General features: G+C 41.3%; 1 protein-coding gene across 4 annotated transcripts in view; it reads left to right on the top strand.

Moving 5' to 3' along the window:
• VLDLR (very low density lipoprotein receptor) overlaps positions 1–7037 on the top strand; it is a 34689-nt gene extending 27652 nt beyond the window's left edge. For 2 of the 4 annotated variants that reach the window (XM_034646829.1, XM_019799527.2), the window contains 2 exons: positions 665–834; positions 1727–7036. In XM_034646829.1, coding sequence (XP_034502720.1) covers positions 665–834; positions 1727–1762 — 206 coding nt within the window. In that variant the 3' untranslated portion in view covers positions 1763–7036. Of the gene's footprint in view, positions 1–664; positions 835–1726 lie in introns of all 4 variants that reach the window. The other 2 variants (XM_034646828.1, XM_034646827.1) reach the window with 2 other exon arrangements.
• The last annotated feature ends 15274 nt before the right edge of the window (positions 7038–22311 follow it).

Below are 22311 nucleotides of genomic sequence, written 5' to 3'. Positions count from 1 at the left end.
GGGTGGCAGTGATAAATGCTCAACTATTACATGAAAGGTGCCGATTGCTCTCTACCTCAGAGTTTTTAGTCTGGCTTATCCCCTCTCACAATACATTCCTTTAGGTAAAGAGCACTGTTCTCTTCCCCCTTGGAAAGGTGTAGAATGCTTCATACAGAGGAGACATGCAAATGCTTACATGCTTTCTTGAGGAGTTGTAGGACTTGAAGAGAGTAAATTAAAAATGGGTAAGAATCATCAAACTCAGGGAGAAGAACATCTAAAGCAATTATTGGGCATGGGCATTCTAAGGCCCTGTGCTGTAATGGTCACTTTGTCCTGGAACACTGGAGTCCAAGCTTAGCTAACACACCTGGGGGACCATTGGAAAAGCGCTCCAGAAACTTCTGGAATTTTCATTCAGTTGGCCTGGGCTGGGGCCCAGGACTCTACACTTGCCCAAACGGATGTATTGAACTTAGCACCAGTCCACAGGATAATACTTGACCACTGGTCTGAACTTGTTTTAAGCTCCTGGCCCATTTATAGTCTAACATCTAGTCATGCTAGCTTCGTTCAACATGAAATTTTTATTAACGTCAAGTCTCAAGGATTCCTGAACTTGACCTGTTTTTGTATGTTTTGAGACTAGACCCTGTTCAGCCACCTTCTCACTTTTTTTCAGTGCTCTTGGCAATGGCGGCAGTCGGTTGCTACTTGATGTGGCGGAACTGGCAACACAAGAACATGAAAAGCATGAACTTTGACAATCCTGTGTACCTGAAGACTACTGAAGAGGACCTGTCAATAGACATTGGTAGACACAGTGCTTCTGTTGGACACACGTACCCAGCAGTAAGTCAGCTTTGTGTCTTGATACACCCTGGCTTGCAATAGGACTTTCTGGAAAGGAGACCACTAACTCAAGCTATGGCTGCTTGGGCTAGGAAGAGCCATTAGGATCACAGAGCCACCAAACAGACCTACTACACCTGGAGACTAGACAGTCTAGCCTGTTAGAACACATGCCAGTCAGCTGATAAGCATCTGTCCCAGACAGAATGACAAGTAAGTCAACCTAAGGTCATCACTATACTACTGGAGATATTTTTTGGTTATAGAAACTCTGTGTGAAGAGTAGCATGAACCAAGGGGCTCCTATATGCACTGTCAAGTCAGCTATTTCCTGGACACATTAAAGTTTGCATATCCTGTACAGGGGAGTTGACTTAAAGTCAGCATATAGAGCAAGATTCCTTTAGCCATCATTACCAAATGCTTGAAAGTGGCCTATCCTGCCTATTGTAGCTAGCTTCTTTTCAGCAGGAGAGTTAGTCCCTTGTTCTTCAGTTGAAACCCAACTGGAGCATTTGGCCTTCACTTAGGGAACAGTCTGAACAAAACAAGCGCTCAGCGCTCCCTCTCAAGCTCTCTGGTGAAACAAAGAATGGTGGTCCATTCATGGCCCGCATGTGTCTTTTCCCTATTTTTCTCCAACATTTAAGATTATTCAAGGGAATGGCAGCATCAGCTCCACTATTTTCTCTTTCTACCAAGTAGATACCATTGGATTCAAGTGAAAGTGCATCCGTGACACGACTCAATACTGCTTTACATCTGACTTCCCTTCCATGTCCCTTTGGTCTTTGGATGACCGAGTCAAAAGCATGGTCCATTCGAGAGACTGGAGTTACTACTACCAATGAGTGATCACCAAGCTCACCCTGTACCTTTTTGTCTTCCACAGATATCGGTTGTAAGCACAGACGATGACCTAGCTTGATTTCAGAGACCAGTCTTGACCTCTGAGGTCTAAAACCGATAACCCTCCACTTCGAAATGGTAACCAAGCCAGCGCCTGAAGTCCTTCTTCCTCCAGTCTGGAAGAACATCAAGATATCTTTATGTGGATCAAGCTTGTATACTTGACCGTTTTTATAGTACTTTTGTAAATATTCCTGTCCACATTCTACTTCAGCTTTGGATATGGTTACCGAGTATCTAACCCTTGAGTTTCTAGACAGTATTGCCACATCTGGCCAAATATGCACTTTCCCGAGAAAGCCATATTCCAGCAATGACACTTGTGCTATAGTGTATACCACCTGTACATACACTGTATAGACCATCTGTAAATATCCCTGAGAACAATCACTATTCGTCAGCACTTTGAAAATATTTCTATGTAAATTATTGTAAACTTTTTCAATGGTTGGGACAATGGCAATAGGATAAAACGGGTTACTAAGATGAAATTGCCAAAAAATTTGTAAACTAATTTTGTACGTATGAATGAAATCTTTGACCTCAGTGGAGGTTTGCAAAGACTGAGTGTTCAAACTACTGTACATTTTTTTTTCAAGTGCTAAAACAATTAAACCAAGCAGCTTAACCATGGTTTGTGCCTATTCCTGTAGGATAAACTTCTGTCAATGGCCTAAGTAGTATCAAGCATTTTAACTAAACAGGTGAGCTAGATGATATAGAGCTTGACGTTGTGTAACTGGGCCTGTAAATTGGCTAGTTTCTCTGACAGCCAAGTACTAAAAGAACAAGGTACCCCCTAATATCCACTCCTGAAATATTTATTTTGTAAAAGAAGCTAGCTTAGCCTGTACCTAGAATTTCTCTTGTTTAGAGGCAGGTTCCTTTTCTGAATCATTTGTTTCCTGATCTAGAAACCTATGCTAAGATTTCTAGCAATTCTGATTCTTCATACTTAATTCTGTGTGTTCCATGTTCTGTCATTATATGTTGCTCCAGGACAAGTGCCTTCTTGTCCTTGAGCTTGTCCTTGAGCAAAGCATGTTCGTCTTTGATGAGTCTACACCATCTACCATGAAGAGAGCTAGAAAGGTAACAGGTAGTGCCATTCTTGAACATTCTAAGGTTCTCAGTAGGGTTAACATCTCCATCCCCTGGGAACTTGTTAAAAATGCAAGTTCTCAGGCCACTTCCCAGATCTGCTGAGTGAGAAACTTTGGGGGTGGGGTTCAGGAATGTGTTTTCACAAGCCCTTCAGGTGATTCTGATGTCAACTAGTTTGAAAACCACTGTTCCAATGGGACTTCATGGAGAATCTGTGGTATCTTCCTATTTTTCAGTCTGGCTGGCATAGGATCCTTCTGTGGACAATGTCTGAAATTTTTAGTATGACGAACAGATAAGGAATTTGGGCAGAAGAAGTAGGAGCACAGGGCTTTAAACAAGTTTTCCATCAGATTGGCCATTACTGCCTTTCTCTGAAGTCTCAGGATGTGAGCAAACAAGGGAAGACATGAGGTTTGGAGCCCTGGGAAGATGCTCTAATTCCAAAGGGAGGTGGGGAGTCTGCTGTAGATGTGATTCCTCTTGGGACTCACTGACCAACGCAGGAACAAGAGGATGAAGAGATATTCTGAGTAACTAGATGGATGGGTGGATGGTGCCTATTCTACTCGCACCTGGAATGTAAGTAAGGCAGTTGACAACTTGCTTGTGGCTCAGGTGGAGACCAACAGTCTTAGATGAAGTTGCTTCTGTCATATTGTTTCATAGATACCCTGTTAGGATTTTCAAGTGGATGAAAATGAAATAATAGGCTTGTGTGTGTGTGGTTTGGGGGGGGCACGTGTGCAAGTCTGGCATATAGAAGGACAAGGCTGTAGCTGTGAAGGTAGGACTCTGTGTTGTACACCTGTTGCTTCCTCTTCAAACAGTCATTACACTAAACAGGATCGGCCTGCCAACACAGGGTATCTGGGTATCTGAAGTGCCTGTGTGATAAGCAGGTTAGCGTACATCGTATCTCAACTCTGAAGGCCATTTGGTTAACCAGTACTTTGACCCTGCTATGATACAAAACCCACCTATTTCTTTTTTTTAACTAGAGCGATACAAAATTCCCACCTAGGAAGCTTGAAGATAGCAGTGTGTTCCCCCATTACAAGGACTGTAGAGTATTAACATTAAGGCCCAAAGCCATAGTTTTTAAGAATAACATCAAGCATTATTCTCTATCATCTTCTCTTAGACCCCAGTCCCCACTGTGTTCTTTTAAGTTCTAGGTCCCACTCTCCAACCTTCAAAGAGCCTAAAGTATTTCCTTGTTTCACCTTGCTTAACCCCCAGGAAGTAACCAAGGATAGAAACTCTACCTTAAGAGTTGAAAAAATGAAGTAACTAGGTATTTCTACTGAAATCAGAATAGCTGATATGGCTAGTTAATTCAGCGTGTACTCCTGGCTCATGAGGAACTAGAGCCTTGGGCTTTAATATCCAAAAAAGAACTGTAAGAATCTCGTATGAAACATACTGGTGTAAGTTTGCTCTATCTGGAGAGTTTACTAGAGAAGATTAGAATTAGTTAAGAGGTAAAATAGGAAGCTTATCTAACGCTAAAGTGGGGTGTTTGGAGTTAAATGTGTCCTACAAAGTCACTGAACGTGGGTCCTCCAGAGACTTTAACAATTGCTACCAAGATTGATAAGAGATGAGTAAACAAATTTGCGGCCTCTCGTAAAGAAATCCAGCCAAGTCCTTGAGTCCGAATTCTTATGTGGCCTTTACAAGCTATCTATTTGGCAAGAAAGAATCCCAGTTGTTCAACCAGCTCCTTGAAGACATTCTTATAGCTAAATTAGAGCCATGGCATCATCTTCAAGCCTATGGTGTTCTATTCTTGATGAACACAAGGCAAAAAAGAGAGGCGGGGGGGAGAGAGGCTTCAACTTTGGTACTTACTTCTGTTCCTTGTACCTTTGGAAGTCAGATAGCCCTTCTCAAAAAAAAAAAAAAAAAAGGAGAGCGATAGAAGAAAGGCTTTAAATAGCAAAACTATAGGGCATTTAAAGAACTAACTTCTTAGTTTCATACTGAGAAATGGGGAACTAACTGAAGTGTAACTTTTAACTATCCGCACCCCCAAAGCAAAAGATTCTGGTGGAGTGTTCTGTGTCATGTAGTGTAACTAGAGGCATTTCCTAGAATTCTTACCTAGTGAAGCAGTTTATTCTTTTGAGCCCAAGTGGAACCGGAACCCTTGATTCAGCAGGGAAACTTGCAAGAAGCATATGCACTTTTGCTGTGACAACTTAGGTCCAAGAATTTAGACTACAACCTGCTAAGCTTGATCACCAAGTTTGAGCTCCGCAGTTTCATCAAGTATCCAGCTTGACTCTTTGGAAAAATTGGGATTATATGTTCACATTTCTGCCATACCGTGGACCTAACTCGTGGAGGTTCAGGAATACACAGAAGTAGAAAAAGTCTTCAAATATACCTTGTTTCCAAATATAGAGGACTTTTTTTGTGCATACACCATCCTTGTCTGCTTTCATAGATCAAAAGCTGAATTAGAATTAGCAGTGGGGGTCCACAGTTATTAAGGAACAGATGACAGAAATGTCTCAACTCTCTATTGTATCTCCCAAATCCATTGAGCGTTTCCAAGCCTGGCTCATTCAAGAAACAGGGATGAATTGGACCACAAACTGACAGTCTCCCTGTGAACCTTCCACCCAGGGTCACAGGAGCCAGCGTCAAACAGGCTGAAGGTGGGGTGCAGGCTCTGCAGGGGGCCCTGGGCACATCATCAATAGTTTTCTTTATCGTTGTGCTTAAGGGGAAAGTTAGATTGTCAGCAGGGACATTCCCAAGCAAGGACTCTGGTGTCAGTCTTGATGTGGTAGCTTGGGCAAGCTGCTGATCCCCTCGGCAGATGGACAAGATGGGGACCGTGTTGGCATGCCATGGCGAGGGTTAAGGAGGATGCAGAAGGGCTCAGCATGGTGTCTGGCATTTAGTGGATGCAAGGCAAGTGTTACTGCTGGAGATCACTCTCCATGCTATGCCTCTCTTTGTATTCATTCTGGCATGACCTAGAAACTGGTATGTGACTTTACCAGTAGGAGTTACAGTAACTTGACTCATTATTGAGTGTACATGCATTAGACCTTGTCCCAAGTATTTTCCACTACATCTGTCTGATGAGATCTAGGTGTGAAATTCAGGTAGTGAAATCACCTTTATATAGTTAAAAAAAAAATGTCAAGGGTTACATGATTTAAACCCTAAGACATGTAGCTGGCTTGCTTCTACCCCCACCTTTTGACTTCAATGCCTGGAACATGGAAACAGATAATTGGTGGCCTGCACAGTCTTTGGATGGCAGCTAAATCTCTTTGAATCCCCTTAACTTCTTAATAGCTTAACGCTGTGCTCAATAAACGCTGGCATGTATTTTATGTGATCTTCACAACAACCCAAATAGGTAAGTGTCTTCATTTTATAGATGTAAAAAAATAAGTCCACAGATTACATAGGGATTCCAAACCCTATGTGCTTACTTCCATACCCTCTCAGAAAAGGAGGCAGAGCTGTGTAAAGGTTAAGCTGGACATCACACTGCAAGTTTGCGGAGTCCCCTTTACTACTGATAGTAGGATCCTTCAGCAGTTTCCCGGTGTCTCAGATGCTCTTAATGGCTGGCGTTCAAGATGGCGTCAGACCAAAAGAACAACACTAGTGCTGTATCAGAACGTTGGTAGTTATGTGCCCATGCCTCAAGATGCCAGAAGTTCCAGAATTATTTCCCTTGTGAAGTAGATTACTGGATTGCAAAGTAAAAAATAAACATCCCCTGAAGGAATTTATGGACATGCAACCTCCCTCCTATGTATAAAGATATTAGGGAAAACAAGCTGTATCACAACCAAACGTCCACCATAAGGCTCTCATAAGGAAAGACATGCCCAAGACGACAAGGAGAACTGTGACTTGGGTCAAGTGACTGATGGATCTTAGGTATTCTGGAATCAACCCCTGAGTCCTGCTTATCTCTCAATTTATACACATGCGCGGGGCGGGGGGGAGAATTCTTTGCACAAAATGACTGGCTTTGAAAAAACAATCTGGCCCCTTTAAAATGTCATTCAATACCAAAATGTGACTTAAGAGCGCGTAATGCCTCAGGAGCCCAGAGCGTACAACCCCATTACCATGCCCATGTTCGAGTGCGTCCAGTCCTGCTGACCAGTAGATAAGCATTTTTCTTTTATTAATGAACTGTACATGTAACTTAAATAAAAGTTTATTTTTGAGATGACCGTCATAAGCCTTTTTTTTTTTAAAGATTTTATTTATTTATTCGACAGAGATAGAGACAGCCAGTGAGAGAGGGAACGCAAGCAGGGGGAGTGGGAGAGGAAGAAGCAGGCTCCTAGCGGAGGAGCTTGATGTGGGGCTCGATCCCATAACGCTGGGATCACGCCCTGAGCTGAAGGCAGACGCTTAACCGCTGTGCCACCCAGGCGCCCCTAGCCTTTCCTTTTTCTACACAACTTTTCAAAAAGCTTTTCCTCAAATCTTTCTCCTCTTTGCTATTGAATCACTGAAGATGGCCCAGTCACCCTTTTCTGGACAACAGTGCGGGTCACCTAGATCTGTCCTCGTCAAGCTGAAAGGATGGGAGATGTCCCCTTTCTTGCCATATGTGGAAGTACAGTTAGTGTCTCACTAGAAGTAGCCAAAACATCACCCTCTCACACTCATGCTTCCCATGGAAGAAATAAAAACGAATGCTACTAGTACCAGGCAATGAGACACCAGAGCCTCCTCCCTGCTCCCTGTGGGTGACAGAGTCTAACACATGCTTCCTGGCCAAAGGGAGGAAGCCCCGGGGTGGCAGGGCAAGACAGGCCTTGACAAGCAAGTAAAATCATTTTGATACTTTCCCCTCATCAGTTCTTAAGTGGTTTGTGTTGAAATTCACATAGGAGAAGCCTGTTTGCAAGCCTTAGAGATACTCCATCTGAAACTTGTCGGAGCAGGAGCTCCCACTTGTTGCAATCATGTTGGGAGCTAACCCTTGAGATTGGCTCAGGGAATCCACAAAAGCAGTGGGAGGAAAATAAGTTGAGCGAAAAAGAAATTGCCGCCCCCCCAGAAAAATCTTTGAAAGCTCAAGAGTGAGTCCTTCATGAATGCAATGATTCGCTTAATGAGTGAAACGGTAGATGAATACCGACTGTGCAGCGATAGGAATGCAGTGAGTTTGGAGGTGTCCCCCCTTCTGCATTAGGGGTGGCCACAGGTAAGCTGCTTACCATCCAAGCCCTGTCCTCCTGTGGAAATTAGAGCACCCACCTGCACGGGGTTCCCGTGAGCGAGAAAAGCAACACCCATAAAGCGTTTTGCTCAAGGAACTTCTGTCTTCCTCTCTAGTGCCAAAAAGTCATGATTCATTTCTTTAAAAAAGAGTTAAAATGTTTTACTTATGTCTTCTTGGAGATCTGATTTTGGTCTGTGCACTCACATTAAATCCCGCCTGTGAGCGTTCCTTCTCAGGTGTCCCCTCAAAATGCTGGCATTTGGCAATCTGTTTTTACTCCAAGAAATGAAGAGGAACCCTCCCGCACCTGTAAACTTTGCAGAAAGCCTTGCGTGTGCGACCCTCTGCTGATTCAAGGGCACAGGTTCAAGTTCGAGTTCACCAATTATACAGAGAGGTCTGTTTCATCAATGGGAGAGGAAGACGCTGAACTTCGTACCACTCCGGAGGGTCGTGTTAGCCGGCTCTTTGGGTTCAACATGCTCAGCAAATGTGACGGGCCCATAAGTTAGGAAACGTGGGAGAACGCTAAATTTTGGTTCTGAACATTTAACTGATGTTGTAGTCTCTCATTCAGAGGCATTTTTGCCACCTGTTGATTGAAGACAGACCGTATTTTTAAGCCCAGGGTCCTTTCGGTTTTCTTAAATTCACCCAATAACACGTAAGTTGGCTGAGGATTCTTTTTTGGAAGCCATAAGCAAATTTGCCTTCTGGTCTGACTCCAAAGGAATAGTCCTGTGATTTACTGAGTCGGGCTTACAAATGCCGGCGGATGGCTTTAGGTAACTAGTTAACAACCAGCCTTACCTTCTCAGGCGCCGGAGCTCGTTCTAGCTGGGCGTCGGGCACAGAACAGATATTTCATATGCCAGCTAGTGATAAGAGCTACAGAGAAAAACAGAACAAGAGTAGGGGATAGAGAATGATCCAATGTGCTGTTTTGGGCACAGTGATCAAGGAAGCCCTCCAAGGATGTGACTTGAGTAGAGACCCTGGACCAGAAAGTGTGCGAGTGAGGCCACTGAGGACACAGCAGAGGTGCAAGTCCAGAGGCAGGAACATGTTTGATTCTCCATCACAAAGCAAGGCAGCCGCATAGCTGGGAGCGGCAATGGCAGAGAAGGGAGAGAATAAAGACCGAATGGTGTAGATGTCTGGGGCCATGGTTGGGATTTAGGATTTCACGTGATGGGACATCTTTAGAGAGTTTGGGAGCAGCAGAATGACTTCCCATCTTAAAAGGATCATGCTGACTGCTTTGATGACAACGGACTGCAGGTGTGCAAGGATGGAAGCAGGGAGATAAAGCAGCTGACTATGGCAGAAGGGCACGTAGATGGCCACGGCTTAGGCTGGGCTGGAGGGGAGGCAAGACAGCTCTACCCCACATCTGGCCTGTCATGTCAGGCAGGTACGTGCCCAAGCTTTCTCCAGGAGTGGCCAATGGGTCATGATAGATGGTCTCCTCATTCAGGAGAACCTTGCCGGTTCCTATCTCAGTTGTGCTCTCCGTCTGCAGCCTATCAGTTTGGCTGCCCCAGACTGGGCATGGGTGACAGGCACAACCCCAGCACTGGTGCAAAAACTCAACAATGCTGCGTGGAAACCAGGAAGCAAGCTGTGCTTCTCCTCCCTAACAAAGGAAGTCTGAATCTAGAAGAAAAGAAGAGCCTGGACCGTAATTCCCAGTCCACACAAGCACAAGCCTTTCGCCCATTCAGAGGGAGTTCTTTCCTACGTTCGAGGTAGAGACCGTCCAGGTACACATCTTGGCAGAGTCATTTTGGTACAGAGTTCTGTGCTAGCTCTGAAGTAATGTCCCGTAGAGGCATATTTTCTACATGTGGCAACACACACACACACACACACACACACACACACACACACACGTATAATGGCTTTAGACAAGATCAAGCATTTTCCCTCTATAACCACTGTATATTTTCCATATTACCTCCTTCTCCTTAAAGGCATTGGAGAATTATCCAAACTACTTTCCTTAAGAAACTTTAGGGTCCTGGTTTAAAAGAGACCTCAAGGTCACAGAGTCTGGTACTTGTCTGATTAAGTTGGTCACAGGCCCCATTTGGGGGAGCAGAAAATGTCTGCCTAAGGTTACCCAGCAAGGAGACCCCCATTCGTCAGACAATGCCCCAAGTCACCCACAGAGTAACAATCACTCTCTTAAGAAGCCTCAAAATTCAGCAACAGCTTGTGAGCCTTTAGTATAAAAAACAAAAGAGAGCACTGTTTTGGAAAATAAGAACCTCCTAGAACCCAAAAATTGAGGAAAAGCCACTTTTTTTTTAATGTCTTGAGAAGTGAGGTAACGTTCTGAAAGGTGCCCATGCATGTCACAGAATAGAAGCCAAATCTTAACAAACAGCTTTGAAACAGAAAAAGCAGCCTCTTCTCAGACGTTAGCCCCAGGACCTGTTTCCATTCAGGAAAGAAAAGCAAGCTCCTGTATCTGGGGATCTGGGAGCCTCCCGAGAGGAGGCTGAGAAAAGAGGCTACGTGCATTTCCCCTCGCTTCTCCCTCCCCTGCAGCAGGCACTGTGTTCCAGCCCTCTGTGAACTGTCTCCATTAGGAGGCAGATAAGATTTCAATGGGCCTAATTAATAGTGCCAGTTTGCCAAAAGTGGCACACCAGTCAGTACAGGATCCCACGTCCTCTCAGAAATCCAACGAACTGGGCTGGAAAAAGATTACTTAAAACCCAAACTAACTGTAGCTCCTTTTGCCCTGGAAGGAGGGCTGCCAATGTCCCTGGAAGGGAAATTTCTATATTGCCACAGAAGGAAAACCTTTGGATGTGCCAAGAGAATTCTGGGCTGAGTTTGGGGAGTGGGCTACAGATGGCTGAATGGTGCCGCACCCCAGGGAGAGAGGGCTCGGGTTGGGGGTGGGGAAGTGCTGGGAAGGAGCAAGGCGGCACACAGTGGACACTGGGGCTCAAGCTGGCGGATGACAGGCACGTGTCCTATGAGGTTGTGGACTGGTCACATTCTCTAAGCCCCCAACGTTCTTTCCTCTCCAGCCCTTTGGTCAAGTGTATGGCATCCCAACAGCTGGTATGACTGGTTTTTGATGAAAGTCCAGAAAGGAGCCCATTCCTAGGTCTGGGCTTGGCATGGCGCAACAAGGAAGGGACTTAAAGAACAATGAGGAAACTCAACTGAACTAACTTGGTAGCTGCAAGAGCTTCGACCCACAGAGTGAAAGCTCTCAGAACTCTTCAGCTGGGACAGTGGACTTTCCACAGGATGGAGAATGCAAGTTCCAGCCCAAACTACAAGGTGCTTAGGGCGCAGAGTGACTCCATATGATGTCACTAATAATTAAATTTATTAGGTGAAGTCACTTGGCTTTTTAGAGGTTATGTACCCAGCATTTTACTATTTAGTCAGTGTAGAGAATTTATTATAGCCATGGCCTGTAGGGCCTGGAGTATTTCAAACTATGGAATCCAAAGTACAAATATGACAGCGTCACTCCCCATCTTAGATGACTTCATTTTGCCTACAGCACAAAAGCCAAGGTCCTTAGACTCAGGCTCAAGACCGCCATGACCTGGTCCCTGCTACTCAGTTCTCCTATATTGTGCCTTCCTGAGCCCAGACTCCATGCTCTGTCAATGCTCAACTGTTGGTAATTCCCCCCAAACACCGCCCCACCCCCAACCTCACACACGGGGCTGCTTCCTACCCAAAGCTGTCCCTTTGCTGATGCTCTTTTCTCCGCTCTCAGTGCCTTCTCATCTTTCTTGCTTGGCTCTTATTCTTCTTCCAAAATTTCTTCAGCTATCACCTCCTCCAGGAAGGCTTCCCTGTTGCCCCAATTTGAGTCATGTGTCTCTTGCCTACCCAGAATTCTATAATATGTACATCATTATATTGAGATTATCTATTTTTCATGTGTATAGTTTCCTGACTGAATGAAATACAACTTCTTTAATGCAAGAGCTGAATCTCGGTAAACTTTGCCCCCCCCATACACACACACCATGTACAGCACAAAGTGAAGCACTTTCTAAGTACTCGAATACTATTTCTTGAATTGCATCAAGCCCATGGATACAAGCAGTATTTTGTGAACAAGCATACCCTCAACTGCACATTGTCTCTTGAAAGATATTCCCTTAAGAACTCATTTGTCGATTTTAATGACATCCCACACCCTACGCAAGTTGGAGGTCCTTTTGTGAATTTACGTTCAGGGAGCACAGAGCTCTTTGGCATACATACCACCATAGCAAAACTTACATCCTTGAGAGTAGACTTAATATTTTCAAACAGCAAAATATCATTAAGTGTTCCATCAGGGAACATAGTAATTTGACCTGCCAGTTAATACCATTTCGAGACCCTCCGTGGCTGTCCTAATAAGAAACTCTCATAGCCCATACTTAGAGCCAAATGTACCACCTTTGAAATAAACACACAACCAGCTAAGGGAATTGCATGCAATGAGGTAACCCGCATCTAGGTTCCTACGTACTGCTGAGACTATTTAAAAGTTACCCTGTAACTTGAAAAGCACACCTGCTAACTTTATTTTTGTATTCAGAATAGATTTGGAAATGAAGTACCTTACAAAGCATGGCTGTAAGTCTTGATCCCACAGCCTCTATGTGCTCTAGGACAGGAATTTAAAAGATTTGAGCTCCGATCTTCATTTCGCCACTTACCTGCCTGATAATCTTGTAAATTCTCTTCACCTCCATGCTTTCGTTTCTTCATCTGCAAAATGAGTCAATGATAACATCTGACTTAGTGATCAGATTGCAGAAAGTCAACATTCCTGAATTGGTGATTAATTAAACATCTACTCCAACTGGGGATCCTGAAACACACCCAGGGGACTGAGATACAGCCCCTCTTACTTACACATACAGTTAATTAACAAGGCAAACCATGCTCAACGGACACCAGATCAATGTAGCAGGTGGACTATAAGCTCACAGAAAACTCAAGAGATGGAAAAGTCTTTGCGGACTGTGTTGGTGGGGGAAAGAAGGAACTGTTTCTGTGTCCATCAGAGTAATTTACTAAAGTTCTTCACGAAACAGACCTCTCTTTAAAAGTCTACTGAACCAAAGAACACTCCCAGAGAAAAACATGCATACTCATCAATTTTTATATTTAATTTCAGGAAACCCTCATAGTGCCTATCTATGGATTTAAAAAATGTCTACACGCCCAGGTTAGGAATTTCTGATTTATACATTTAAATAAATTCACATTTCCTAGGCCTGTCTCCTTTCCCCTAAGATTCTATACATAAGTTCTCCAAAATGCCAACAAAAGTGTATTCATGGACAGAATATCTAACTTAATAGCAAAACACAACAGTTCTTACTCTATGGAAATGTAACATTTGGGATTTTATTTGTAAAATGTTCACCTCCAGCAGTATACTAGTGGCTTACCTGGTTTACACACCAGGTGTGTGTATTTTGAGTTCTGCAAACTGGTAAGCTCTTAATCACCATATCCATATTTTCACTCTGGAGAGGCAATGTGCCATAGTGGTAAAAGCATGGAAGCCAGACTTAAGAGATTTGAATTCCAATCTCTGCTTCGCCACTTACTTCTTTTATAATGCTGGTAAATTCTTTTCATCTCCAAGCCTCCATTTCTTCAACTGTAAAATAAGTCAATGATAAAATTCGACTTAGTCACTTCCACATGGATGTTACAAGGACCAGATGGGATAGCAGATGTGTACTATCCAAATGTGAGCTTTTTTTCTCCCCCCCAGGGCTGTTTGGAAAAAAAAGACATTTACCTTGTGTACATTTTGCAGGTTCACTTCCCAGAAAGAAATTTTATGGAAGTGTAACATCATGGACTTTTGCTTCACAATTTACAATGAAACTCACTGGGCAGGATGTTCTGTGTTTAAAATAACACCACCCATATTGACAATACTCAGTCATTCACACTGATGCCAAGTGAAAGCCATTCCCTAATCCATTGAATTTTCCATTGATGTCACCTGTGCCTCCCTCCCAACAGCACATTATTTTATTAGAACAGTGTGCTTGTTTTGCTAATAGGCGTTGTTTGCGTTGCCGTGCAAAAGAAAATGCTGGAAGATGTTCTTCTAGGACTTAAATTTTGGACACCCATGAGCTGAAAAGAACTTGTAAAATACGATGATTTCAGTCTTAAATTCACGTTGCTAGTTCCGCAGCTTTGGTTACTAAGCTCTTTGGCTGGCACCGGCCCGGCCTCGCCTCGCCCCAGAGCTGATGCAACAAAATGCAACTCCCCAAGAGTGGCTGCCGCAATCAGATGATCGAGTTTCAATATTGTTCTTAACTAATCAATGGGGCAGAAGGGGATTCGTAGATGACCATGCCCAGAACGGGAGGCGGGGCTTGTTCAAAATGATACACGTCCAGTGGTGGGGTGGGGGCTGGGGGGCAACGTGACAGGATTATGTTATCAGCAAGTCCTTAAGATTTGTGTTTCTTTTATGATTCTTTAAACCTGTAAAGAACTTGGCAGTTCACAAAGCAAGTGTCCAGCTGGAGTGGATTTATTTAGCTGAACTGGAAACCTTAGCCACCAAGGGTCATTTTTAAGTGACAATAGTTGCAGCGCCCTCATAGCCTCCTCATCAAAAAAAAAAAAAAAAAAAAAAAAAAAAAAAAAAAAAAAGCATCTTCTAGCCTATTTTCGTCAAGTGGAGTCACTTTTCTTTCTGTGTGGGCAATTCCCTCCACCCTGTGAAAGACTGAACAAAACTCTATCTGCAGGAATTTTGGAAGAATATAATGTTGTTTCTAGTACTCATAGCTAGGCCCTCGCTGCCAACATATCTCCCGCCCACAGCTGCCAGATTCATCTTCCCCAAAGACACTTTGTAGACATCATCCTTTTACCATGGGAACCTGTGAAGGTTTCAGAGCAAAGACCAAGCCCTTGAGTCTGGCATTCAAGGCCCTCCAAATGGCTTTCCTAGTGATTTCTACCAAACATTTAAGAAAGAAATACTGCCATTTCTGCCCAATCTCCTTCCAGAAAATTGAAAGGAGAGAATCCTTCCTAACTCATTCCAAGAGACTCTGATACCATAACCAGACAAAGACGTTACAAGAAAACAGATTAATATTCTTCATGAACAAGGTTGTAAAAAATTCTAAATAAAATATTAGCCAACCTAATTCAACCATATGTAACCACGATCAAATGGGGGTTACCATAAGGATGCAGGGCTGGTTTAACATTTAAAAACAGATCTATTGGGGCGCCTGGGTGGCACAGCGGTTAAGCGTCTGCCTTCGGCTCAGGGCGTGATCCCGGCGTTGTGGGATCGAGCCCCACATCAGGCTCCTCTGCTATGAGCCTGCTTCTTCCTCTCCCACTCCCCCTGCTTGTGTTCCCTCTCTCGCTGGCTGTCTCTATCTCTGTCGAATAAATAAATAAAATCTTTAAAAAATAAATAAATAAAAACAGATCTATTTAATTTATAATATTAATAGATTAAAAAAGAAAAACTACATGATTGTCCTGACACAGAAGTAGAATTTGACAAAATACATCTACTCCTGATAAAATCTCTCAGCGAACCAGAAAAAGAACTTCCTCAACCTCACGAAGAGCACTTTCCAAACGCTCCCAGCTAACAGCACACTTCGTAATGACAGGCTGCTTTCCCCCTAAATCAGGAACAAGACATTTTCTCTCAGCATGTCTCTTCACTCTTGTATTAGGAGTCCAGACAGTGCAATAAGGCAAGAAAAAATAAACAAAATGCATTCATATTGGAAAGGAAGAACTAAACTTTCTTTATTCACAGATAACATGATCACCTGTATAGAAAATCCTATAAAATGTATCACTTAAAAAACCCCACTAAGATGTGGAAGTGTATTTAGCAATATGCAGGATACAAATGCAATATACAAATATGAATTGTCTTTCTATACTCCAGTAACAACTGGAAATTGAAATTTAAAATACTTTTTATATCATCAAAAATATGAAATACTTAGGGATGAATATAAAGATCTAAACGCAAGAATACATTTTTTTAAAAGATTATTTATTTATTTGACAGAGAGAGAGAGACAGCCAGCAAGAGAGGGAACACAAGCAGGGGGAGTGGGAGAGGAAGAAGCAGGCTCCCAGTGGAGGAGCCTGATGTGGGGCTCCATCCCAGAACGCCGGGATCACGCCCTGAGCCAAAGGCAGACACTTAACTACCAGAGCCACTCAGGCGCCCCAGAGTACACTCTATCTTTATAAATGTCACATGGGCACTTAGAAAGGCTGTGTATTCTGCTCTTGTTAGGTGGAGAATTCCCCTTTTGGTCAGATCAAGTTGGTTGATAGTGTTATTCAAATTTGCTACATCTTTGCAGATCTTCTGTCTTATCAATGATGGAGAGAAAAATGTATTGAAATCTCTAAGTGTACGCTTTTCTGTTTTTGTTCAAGAATTTGGTGCTCTGCTTTTAGGTAAAATAATCCTGTTATACAACTGACAATGATGATTTGCGTGCATGCATACACAATCACATTCATGCCCCTGTAGATCACTGTCACTTATGAATGCAGATGAAAAAAATCCCAAATCAAATGTTACCAAATCAAATTCAATAATATAAAGGACATAAGTCACCGTGACCAAGCCATAATTCTCTAGCTATGTGAGGATAATTTAATATTAAATAATCTAATGTAGCATACCAGTGGATCAAATGAGACAAGTCTTATAATTAAAAAAACACCCAGAAGGTGTTTTGTAAAATTCATCAAGCATTTTTTAAATAAAAATTATTTGAAAACCAAGACTACAAGGCCACTTCTTTAATATGATAAAAACATATAGCAATGTTAAACCAACAGCCATTTCATACTTAATGATGAAATAAACTAGAAGCATTCCCTTTAAGGTCAGGAATAAAACAAAAATTATGTTTTTTCCAAAGATGTTTGCAACTTGCTCACTTTCACTTTTCATTTTATATGTCTCCTGGCCCCAGAGTCCTTCAATTTCCTGAGTTCCTGCCAGAGATATTTGCTGCAGGGTTTTGGATAACTTGGTGTCATAGGGCTTGCATCCCACTTCCTAATTTGGCCAAATAATCATGCAAAAACATCTGTGAGCCATACAGATTAAAATATTAGAAGTAGAAAATAAATAGCCGAAATTATTGGGAAAAATATTTCCTTACAGCTGTATGAGATGGAAAAATTCTTTTCAAAAAGACAACTTTTTAGTCTTCATTTCTAAAGAGCTCTGTGCCCTACAGTATATTATCAACACATCCCTTATCTTACTACTGAAATGGTTATGGAGACAGAAACTATACAGTGAGAAAGTTCTTGTTTTTTTCCCATTAAAAAACACAATCCTATTCCACTTATCTTATAACCTGCACTTTTGCCATACACATGACTATTTTCCTATGTAATAAATGTTTATATAAATCATGATTTTATAGACTTCATAATATGCCATGACACGGCTGCACCACAGTTAACTTTGTTTCTACTAATGGGAATTCATTTTGCATCCATTTTTCTTTAAAATTCAGCATTTTAAAGAATATTTCCACCACCTCCCCCCCAAACAACAAGTAAGAAACCCCATAGACTTTCCTTCGAGTCCAGATGATTTTTTCCCCTAATCCTGATAGAAATCTCCAAGTTTACACTCTGGAAGTAATAAACCAGAAAGACTGGATCAAAGTCAAGCAAGTTGGGAATCCATTTTGTCCGTTTTAAGAGCTCAAATCCTGTTAGTTTCCAGAATGATATAGCTAGATTTATACTCCTATCTTCATACACACACAACCAGAATTTGGATGTTTTGATGAAACCGAGATAAAGGATCTCTAGTTACCAATGGTTAGAATTTCCACTAAAAATGGCCAGATCCGGGGCCAAATCATGGGTAGGAAAAACCACCAGTCACCAAGCCCTGCTCATGCACAGAGTTTTAATCATCATTTCAGTCCATTATTCTTAAGTAGGAACAAACAGCCAATGGTCACTCAAAATATTAGAAAAACATTCCACAAAGAAAAATAGACTAAATTAAGCAAAGAGAAATAAAAACTTCAGAAAAATGTCAATGGAAAGAAATAACAACAGAAGAACTTGTCCAAAAAAATCTTTATAATTCATAGCTTGAAGACAAACGATACTGCATATATAAAATAAGAATAGAATACTCTTAAAAGGAACATTCAGAGAATAAGAAAAGCTCTTGAAAAGAAATACCAGAACCAAAATATGGATACATATGTACTTATTGCCATCTTATTAATTTTTTTCTAGCTATTTCTATGGTTACTCTCTGTTCCTTTCTTCTCTTGCTCTCTTGTGGTATGACGGCTTTCTTTAGTGGTACGCTTGTATTTCTTTCTCTTATTCTTTTGTGTATTTACTATAGGCTTTTGTTTTGTGGTTACCATGAAGTTTACATATAACAACTTGCAAGCTTAACAGTCTATTTTAAGTTGTTAGCATTCTAAACCTCAACATTTTTACTCTCCCCACCACATCTTTTGATGTAACACTTTACAGCTTTGTATCTTGTGTATCCCTTAACTAATTATTGTAATTATAGTTATCTTACTACTTTTGTCTTTTAACCTTCACATTAGCTTTTTTAAGTGACTAATCCATTACCTTTACTATGTACCTACTTCTCCTGTGAGATTCACTCTTTCATATGTCTTCTTGTTACTAATCAGTGCCCTTTCTTTTAAGCTTAAAGAGGTCCCTTTAACATTTCTTGTTAGGCTGGTTTGGTGGTGATGAACCCTTTTAGCTTTTGCTGCTCTGACTGGGTGTGTTCCACTGCTTTGTCTTTGAGTTGACTGATCCTTTCTTCTCCTTCATTTAGTTTGTTGTTGAACCCCTCTAGTGTATATTTCAATTATTGAATTATTTCAGTAATTTTAGTTATGGTAGCTTTCAGCTGTGTGACTTCTATTTGGTACTTTCTTATATTCCCCTTCTCTTTGTTGAGATTCTCACTGTGTTCATCCATTTTTCTCCCCAGTTTTGTGAGCATCTTCAGGACCATTACTTAGAACTCTTTGGGTAAATTACCTATCTCCGTTTCATTAAGGTTTTGTTTTCTGAGGTTTTATCTTACTATTTCACTTGGAACATATTCCAAATATGTTTCTTCATTTTCTTGACTCTTCTGTGTTGGTTTCTGTATAACAGATGAAGCAACTACCTCTCCCAGTCTTGAAGGAATGGCCTTGTGTGGGATATGAACCTTGTTATTCAACCTTGCCTCACCTCTCTGTTCTCTAACCTTTGTATATGTCCAAGCACCCTATTTTTAACAGCTCCCAGTATTTGAGGATGAACCAAGTCAGTATCCCAAAGGGGAGGACCTCAGCAGTTAAATTTAGGGTTTGGAAGCCAGACCCTCAGCAGGAACTTTGAAAAGTATGCAAATATATACAGTCTTCTGTGACTACAAGCATAAATCCTGCTGGCCAGACAATCTGCAGGTGTCCGCCAAGTAACAGGCACAAAAATTGGGGTTCCAGGTAAGTGTATAAACTCTTTCCTGGGAGATACCAGCAAGCTGGAGCAAGGCAGAAGGAGAGCACCAAGATGGTGCCCAGAGTCCACATTCCTTAAGAGCAGTACATACCTATCAATAATTACTTTAAATATAAATGAACTAAATTCTCCAATAAAAAACACAGAATGTCTAAAGGGTTAAAAAAAACAAAACAAAAAAACAAAAACAAAAACCCAAGACCCACCTTTAGGCTGCCCATAAGAGACTTACGTCAGATGTAAGGACATAAACAGATTGAAAGTAAAGATACAGAAAAAGATATTCTATTCAAATTAAAACCAAAAGCTAGAGCAGCTATAATTATATCAGACAAAACTGACTTTAAAGCAAAGACTATAGTAAGAAACACAGATGGGTGTCACATAATAATAAATGATCAACACAAGAGAATATAACATTTGTAAATATGTAAACATCCAACATAGGAGCACCTAAATATATAAAGAAATTATTAACAGACCTAAAGAGAAACAGAAAAATAGATAGGAATGCAATAATCATAGGTGACTTTAATATTTCATTTACAGGGGTGGCTGGGTGGCTCAGTCAGTAAAATGTCTGCCCTTGGCTCAGGTCATGATCCCAGGGTCCTGGGATCAAACCCCACATTGGGCTCCCTGCTCAGCAGGGAGCCTGCTTCTCCCTCTCCTCCCCACTGGTGCTCTCACTATCTCTCTCTCTCTAATTAATTAAATAAAATATTCCACTTACACCAATGGATAGATCATCCAGACAGAAAAATAAATAAGAAAACATCAGCCTTAAATGACATATTGGACCAGATGGATTTGACAGATATATACAGAATATTCCATCCAGAAGCAACAAAACACACGTTCTTCTCAAGTGCACATAAAGCATTTTCAAGAATAGATCATATATGGGGCACCTGGGTGGCTCAGTCGGTTAAGCATCTGCCTTCAGCTCAGGTCATGATCTCAGGGCCCTGGGATCAAGCCCTGCATCAGGCTCCCTGCTCAGTGGAAAGCTTGCTTCTCTCTCTCCCTCTCTGCCTGCTGCTCCCCCTGCTTTTGCTCTCTCCTATCCCCCGTCAAATAAATAAAATCTTAAAAAAAAAAAAAGAATAGATCATATATTGGGCCACAGACAACTCTTAATAAATTTAAGAGGATTGAAATCATATCAAGCATCTTTTTTATTAAGTGTTTAACTTTAATTCCAGTATAGTTAAAATACAGTGTTATATTAGTTTCAGGTGTACAATATAGGGATTTAACAATTCTATACATTTCTCTGTGCTCATCATGATAGATGTACTCTCTAACCCCCATCACTTTTCATCCAACCCCCAACCACCTCCCTTCTGATAACCATCAGTTTGTTCTCTATAGTTAGAGTCTGTTTCTTGGTTTGTCTTTTTTTCCCCCCTTTACTCATTTGTTTCTTAAATTCCACATGAGTGAAATCATATGATATTTGTCTTTCTCTGACTTATTTTCCTTATACTCTCTAGCTCTAGCTGTGTTGTTGCAAATGGCAAGAGTTCATCCTTTTTTATAGCTGAGTAATATTCCATTGAATATATAGACCACATCTTTATCCATTCTTCTACTGATGGACACTTGGTCTGTTTCCATAATTTGGCTATTGTAAATAATACTGCAATAAACATAGGGGTGCACGTATCCTTTTGAATTAGTGTTTTTATATTTTGGGGGGTAAATACCCAGTAGTGTGATTACTGGATCATAGGGTAGTTCTACTTTTAACTTTGAGGAACCTCCATACTGTTTTCCACAGTGGCGGCACCGTTTGCATTCCCACCAATAGAGCACCAGGGTTCCTTTTTCTCTGCATCCTCACCAACACTTTTTCTTGTGTTTTTTATTTCAGCCATTCTGACAGGCGTGAGGTGATAGCTCATTGTGGTTTTGATTTGTATTTCCCTGATGATGAGTGATGTTGAGCATCTTTTCATGGGTCTATTGGCCATCTGAATGGTTTCTTTGGAGAAATATCTATTCATGTCTTCTGCCCATTTTTTAATTGGATTGTTTGGTTTTTTGGTATTGAGTTCTATCAGTTCTTTATACATTTTGGATACTAACCCTTTTTTTAGATATATCATTTGCAAATATCTTCTTCCATTTGGTAGGTTACCTTTTAGTTTTGTTGCTTCTCTCCTTTGCTGAAGTTTTTTATTTTGATGTCATCCCAAATGTTTATTTTTGCTTTTGTTTCTCTTGCCATCAGAGATACATCTAGAAAAATGTTGCTATGGCTAATGTCAAAGAAATTACTGCCTGTGCTTTCTAGGATTTTTATGGTTTCAGGTCTCACATTTAGGTTTCTAAACCATTTTGAGTTTATTTTTGTGTATGGTATAAGAAAGTGGTCTATTTTCTTTTTTTTTTATGTAGTTGTCCAGTTTTCCCAACACCTTTATTGTATAGACTATCTTTTTCTCATTGTATATTCTTTCCTCCTTTGTCTAAGATTAATTGACCATATAAATTGGATTTATTTCTGGGTTTTACATTCTATTCCATTGACCTATTTGACTATTTTTGTGCTACTACTATACTGTTTTGATTACTACAGCTTTGTAATATAACTTAATGTGTGGAATTGTGACACCTCCATATCAAGCATCCTTTCTGACCACAGTAGTATGACACTAGAAATCAATCACATGGAGGATACTGGA

Source organism: Ailuropoda melanoleuca, chromosome 17, assembly GCF_002007445.2.
Source record: "Ailuropoda melanoleuca isolate Jingjing chromosome 17, ASM200744v2, whole genome shotgun sequence".
Taxonomy (NCBI): Eukaryota; Metazoa; Chordata; class Mammalia; order Carnivora; family Ursidae; genus Ailuropoda; species Ailuropoda melanoleuca.
This window is presented reverse-complemented; position numbering and strand designations above follow the sequence as displayed.